Source organism: Heptranchias perlo, unplaced genomic scaffold, assembly GCF_035084215.1.
Source record: "Heptranchias perlo isolate sHepPer1 unplaced genomic scaffold, sHepPer1.hap1 HAP1_SCAFFOLD_1052, whole genome shotgun sequence".
NCBI lineage: Eukaryota > Metazoa > Chordata > Chondrichthyes > Hexanchiformes > Hexanchidae > Heptranchias > Heptranchias perlo.
This window is the reverse complement of record NW_027138272.1, coordinates 52,860-59,286: the sequence shown is the minus strand read 5'-3', so window position 1 is coordinate 59,286 and position 6,427 is coordinate 52,860. Positions and strand designations below refer to the sequence as shown.

At 62.1% G+C, this 6,427-nt stretch overlaps 1 protein-coding gene across 1 annotated transcript in view; it reads left to right on the top strand.

Moving 5' to 3' along the window:
- Positions 1 to 903: 903 nt before the first annotated feature.
- Positions 904 to 6,427, top strand: part of LOC137307578 (guanine nucleotide exchange factor VAV3-like) — a gene marked incomplete at both ends in the record, with an annotated part of 32,471 nt that continues 26,947 nt past the window's right edge. Inside the window, one exon of the mRNA XM_067976876.1 lies at positions 904 to 962. Within this exon, the coding sequence (XP_067832977.1) occupies positions 904 to 962 (59 nt within the window). The remainder of the gene's footprint in view (positions 963 to 6,427) is intronic.

Below are 6,427 nucleotides of genomic sequence, written 5' to 3'. Positions count from 1 at the left end.
AGATACAGAGTAAAGCTCCCTCTACACTGTCCCATCAAACACTCCCAGGGCAGGTACAGGGATAGATACAGAGCAAAGCTCCCTCTACACTGTCCCATCAAACACTCCCAGGGCAGATACAGGGTTAGATACAGAGTAAAGCTCCCTCTACACTGTCCCATCAAACACTCCCAGGGCAGGTACAGGGTTATATACAGAGTGAAGGTCCCTCTGCACTGTCCCGTCAAACACTCCCAGGGCAGGTACAGGGTTAGATACAGAGTGAAGATCCCTCTACACTGTCCCATCAAACACTCCCAGGGTCAGGTACAGGGTTAGATACAGAGTAAAGCTCCCTCTACACTGTCCCATCAAACACTCCCAGGGCAGGTACAGGGTTAGATACAGAGTAAAGCTCCCTCTACACTGTCCCATCAAACACTCCCAGGGCAGGTACAGGGTTAGATACAGAGTAAAGCTCCCTCTACACTGTCCCATCAAACACTCCCAGGGCAGGTACAGCACGGGTTAGATACAGAGTAAAGCTCTCTCTACACTGTCCCATCAAACACTCCCAGGGCAGGTACAGGGATAGATACAGAGCAAAGCTCCCTCTACACTGTCCCATCAAACACTCCCAGGGCAGGTACAGGGTTAGATACAGAGTAAAGCTCCCTCTACACTGTCCCATCAAACACTCCCAGGGCAGGTACAGCTCGGGTTAGATACAGAGTAAAGCTCCCTCTACACTGTCCCATCAAACACTCCCAGGGCAGGTACAGGGTTAGATACAGAGTAAAGCTCCCTCTACACTGTCCCATCAAACACTCCCAGGGCAGGTACAGGGTTAGATACAGAGTAAAGCTCCTTCTACACCATCTGATACACCGCAAAGCAACACTGACGTCTTCATTCTTGTTACAGGTGATTGAGACGTTATCGAGACTGTCCCACACAACAATAGCACAGAATGGTGTGATACGGTAAGGCCTGCACTCACTCACTATCGAGTCAGTTTGAGTTATGGTCAGAAACTGATATTATAAAATGTCACTGAGTTCAGTGTGGGCGGGGCTGGGCGCGGGCGGGGCTGGGTGCGGGCGGCCCTCGGGCGGGGCTGGGCGCGGGCGGCCCTCGGGCGGGGCTGGGCGCGGGCGGCCCTCGGGCGGGGCTGGGCGCGGGCGGCCCTCGGGCGGGGCTGGGCGCGGGCGGCCCTCGGGCGGGGCTGGGCGCGGGCGGCCCTCGGGCGGGGCTGGGCGCGGGCGGCCCTCGGGCGGGGCTGGGCGCGGGCGGCCCTCGGGCGGGGCTGGGCGCGGGCGGCCCTCGGGCGGGGCTGGGCGCGGGCGGCCCTCGGGCGGGGCTGGGCGCGGGCGGCCCTCGGGCGGGGCTGGCGCGGGCCTAATATTTCCTTATGTGGCTCGGTGTCAGATTTTGTCTGATAATCGCTCCAGTCAAGTGCCCTGGGACATTTTACTAGGTTAAAGGTTAAGTTGTGTTCAACCTCTCGGGCCTGGTGTCTTATTTGACCTTTTGTTCTGCCTGAGGTGCAGGTTTGCACGATCCTGCCCTACGACCCCAGGTGTGTGGGAGTTAAACCAGCTGATGGTCCCCGGCCTGACAGTGTTGGCTTCCTGCCGGCTGTCCAGACCGCGATCGGCCCATGACCCCAGGGCTGCGATCGGCCCATGACCCCAGAGCTGCGATCGGCCCATGACCCCAGGGCTGCGATCGGCCCATGACCCCAGGGCTGCGATCGGCCCATGACCCCAGGGCTGCGATCGGCCCATGACCCCAGGGCTGCGATCGGCCCATGACCCCAGAGCTGCGATCGGCCCATGACCCCAGAGCTGCGATCGGCCCATGACCCCAGGGCTGCGATCGGCCCATGACCCCAGGGCTGCGATCGGCCCATGACCCCAGGGCTGCGATCGGCCCATGACCCCAGGGCTGCGATCGGCCCATGACCCCAGGGCTGCGATCGAGGCAGGGGGCCGGCAGCGGTGAGAACCATAACTTTTAGACTTGTCAACTGCCGATATCTCTAGTGTTGAAAGGAGACGATTGGAAGCTCAGTGCAGGTCGAAGGGCACCAGTTCATTCTCCCCCTCCCGTCTCCACAGGGGGCGCGGGGTCACGACCCCCTCCCCCTCCCCTTCCCGTCTCCACAGGGGGCGCGGGGTCACGACCCCCTCCCCCTCCCCCTCCCGTCTCCACAGGGGGCGCGGGGGTCATGACCCCCTCCCCCTCCCGTCTCCACAGGGGGCGCGGGGGTCACGACCCCCTCCCCCTCCCGTCTCCACAGGGGGCGCGGGGTCACGACCCCCTCCCCCTCCCGTCTCCACAGGGGGCGCGGGGTCACGACCCCCTCCCCCTCCCGTCTCCACAGGGGGCGCGGGGTCACGACCCCCCCCTCCCCCTCCCCCCTCCCCCAGTACTGAGGGAGATCCATTGGGGAATCCCGTAGAGGAGGCTCAGTTTCTTCATTCGCCCCCCCCCAGTCTCCCCGCTCTTTCTTCCCCCCCCAGTCTCCCCGCTCTTCCCCCCCCAGTCTCCCCGCTCTTCCCCCCCCAGTCTCCCCGCTCTTTCCCCCCCCCCAGTCTCCCCGCTCTTCCCCCCCCAGTCTCCCCGCTCTTTCCCCCCCCCCAGTCTCCCCGCTCTTTCCCCCCCCCCAGTCTCCCCGCTCTTCCCCCCCCAGTCTCCCCGCTCTTCCCCCCCCAGTCTCCCCGCTCTTCCCCCCCCCGTCTCCCCGCTCTTCCCCCCCCAGTCTCCCCGCTCTTCCACCCCCCCCCAGTCTCCCCGCTCTTTCCCCCCCCCAGTCTCCCCGCTCTTTCCCCCCCCCCAGTCTCCCCGCTCTTTCCCCCCCCCCAGTCTCCCCGCTCTTCCCCCCCCCCCCAGTCTCCCCGCTCTTCCACCCCCCCCAGTCTCCCCGCTCTTCCACCCCCCCCAGTCTCCCCGCTCTTCCACCCCCCCCCCAGTCTCCCCGCTATTTCCCCCCCCCCAGTCTCCCCGCTCTTTCCCCCCCCCCCAGTCTCCCCGCTCTTTTCCCCCCCCCCTAGTCTCCCCACTCTTTCCCCCCCCCCCAGTCTCCCCGCTCTTTCCCCCCCCCCCAGTCTCCCCGCTCTTTTCCCCCCCCCCCAGTCTCCCCGCTCTTTCCCCCCCCCAGTCTCCCCGCTCTTTTCCTCCCCCCAGTCTCCCCGCTCTTTTCCTCCCCCCAGTCTCCCCGCTCTTTTCCTCCCCCCAGTCTCCCCGCTCTTTCCCCCCACCAGTCTCCCCGCTCTTCCCCCCCCCCCCCAGTCTCCCCGCTCTCCCCGCTCTTCCCCCCCCCCCCCAGTCTCCCCCGACTTCAGGCTCAGTTCAGCCCAGACTCAGCCCGACCCACCACTTCCTGTGGTTGACCTCGTTGCGCTAAATTTGTCTTGGTTCCCAGTTCTCAGTGGGGGCTCTGTGCAGCCGGCCTGCCTGAGCTCGAGGATTGGCTCCTCGTCCCTGCGCTGCGCTGCGTTCGGCCTGTGGCCATTGTGTGAATTTATATATATCTCAAGAACGCACAAACTATCTGTCTGTTAATAAAACTGTGCAACGAGCTGTGGATTAGAAGCAGATAAATTTACAGGGATCAACTTCTCAAAAAAGTTTTAATTGATTCTGGGGATGTGGGCGTCGCTGGCAAGGCCGGCATTTATTGCCCATCCCTAGTTGCCCTGAGAAGGTGGTGCTGGGCCTTCTTCTTGAACCACTGGGAGCGGGTTTGATACAAACTGAGTGTCTCGCTCGGACACTCCAGAGGGAGGTTAAGGGTCAACCACGTTGGTGTGGGACTGGAGTCACATATAGGCCCAGACCGGGTAAGGACGGCAGGTTTCCTTCCCTAAAGGACATTAGTGAACCAGTTGGGTTTTTACGACAATCCGACAGTTTCATGGTCACTTTACATAAACGAGAGTTTTAATTAAAGATTTTGAAAATGAATTCAAATCCTAAAAACGGTCGGTTCATTGATCCCCGAGCTGGAAATAATTCACAATTCCAGCGGGTGTCGGGCGTCACACTCACTGCAAACCAAACAAACACAGGGAACTGAAATAAATAATGTCAACCTGACAGAGACACACCCTGTGACTTGGAGACCCCGGACTGGACGGTCACACACTGTACACCCAGTCTCCCAGCACTGCGCCCTGGACTGGACGGTCACACACTGTACACCCAGTCTCCCAGCACTGCGCCCTGCTGGACAGTCACACACTGTACACCCAGTGTCCCAGCACTGCCCCCTGGACTGGACGGTCACACATTGTACACCCAGTGTCCCAGCACTGCCCCCTGGACTGGACGGTCACACACTGTACACCCAGTGTCCCAGCACTGCCCCCTGGACTGGACGGTCACACACTGTACACCCAGTGTCCCAGCACTGCCCCCTGGACTGGACGGTCACACACTGTACACCCAGTGTCCCAGCACTGCCCCCTGGACTGGACGGTCACACACTGTACACCCAGTGTCCCAGAACTGCCCCCTGGACTGGACGGTCACACACTGTACACCCAGTCTCCCAGCACTGCCCCCTGGACTGGACGGTCACACACTGTACACCCAGTGTCCCAGCACTGCCCCCTGGACTGGACGGTCACACACTGTACACCCAGTGTCCCAGAACTGCCCCCTGGACTGGACGGTCACACACTGTACACCCAGTCTCCCAGCACTGCGCCCTGGACTGGACGGTCACACACTGTACACCCAGTGTCCCAGCACTGCCCCCTGGACTGGACAGTCACACACTGTACACCCAGTCTCCCAGCACTGCGCCCTGCTGGACAGTCACACACTGTACACCCAGTGTCCCAGCACTGCCCCCTGGACTGGACGGTCACACACTGTACACCCAGTGTCCCAGCACTGCCCCCTGGACTGGACGGTCACACACTGTACACCCAGTGTCCCAGCACTGCCCCCTGGACTGGACGGTCACACACTGTACACCCAGTGTCCCAGAACTGCCCCCTGGACTGGACGGTCACACACTGTACACCCAGTCTCCCAGCACTGCCCCCTGGACTGGACGGTCACACACTGTACACCCAGTGTCCCAGAACTGCCCCCTGGACTGGACGGTCACACACTGTACACCCAGTCTCCCAGCACTGCGCCCTGGACTGGACGGTCACACACTGTACACCCAGTGTCCCAGCACTGCCCCCTGGACTGGACGGTCACACACTGTACGCCCAGTCTCCCAGCACTGCGCCCTGCTGGACAGTCACACACTGTACACCCAGTGTCCCAGCACTGCCCTGGACTGGACGGTCACACACTGTACACCCGATGTCCCAGCACTGCGCCCTGCTGGACGGTCACACACTGTACACCCAGTGTCCCAGCACTGCCCCGGACTGGACAGTCACACACTGTACACCCAGTGTCCCAGCACTTCCCCCTGGACTGGACGGTCACACACTGTACACCCAGTGTCCCAGCACTGTCCCTGGACTGGATGGTCACACACTGTACACCCAGTCTCCCAGCACTGCCCCCTGGACTGGACGGTCACACACTGTACACCCAGTGTCCCAGCACTGCGCCCTGCTGGACAGTCACACACTGTACACCCAGTGTCCCAGCACTGCCCTGGACTGGACGGTCACACACTGTACACCCGATGTCCCAGCACTGCGCCCTGCTGGACGGTCACACACTGTACACCCAGTGTCCCAGCACTGCCCCGGACTGGACAGTCACACACTGTACACCCAGTGTCCCAGCACTTCCCCCTGGACTGGACGGTCACACACTGTACACCCAGTGTCCCAGCACTGTCCCTGGACTGGATGGTCACACACTGTACACCCAGTCTCCCAGCACTGCCCCCTGGACTGGACGGTCACACACTGTACACCCAGTGTCCCAGCACTGCACCCTGCTGGACAGTCACACACTGTACACCCAGTGTCCCGGCACTGCCCCTGGACTGGACGGTCACACACTGTACACCCAGTGTCCCAGCACTGGACCCTGCTGGACGGTCACACACTGTACACCCAGTGTCCCGGCACTGCCCCTGGACTGGACGGTCACACACTGTACACCCAGTGTCCCAGCACTGTCCCTGGACTGGACAGTCACACACTGTACACCCAGTGTCCCGGCACTGCGCCCTGCTGGATGGTCACGCACTGTACACCCAGTGTCCCAGCACTGCCCCTGGACTGGACGGTCACACACTGTACACCCAGTGTCCCAGCACTGTCCCTGGACTGGACAGTCACACACTGTACACCCAGTGTCCCGGCACTACGCCCTGCAGGATGGTCACGCACTGTACACTCAGTGTCCCGGCACTGCCCCTGGATTGGACGGTCACACACTGTACACCCAGTGTCCCGGCACTGCACCCTGCTGGACGGTCACACACTGTACACCCAGTGTCCCGGCACTGCCCCTGGAT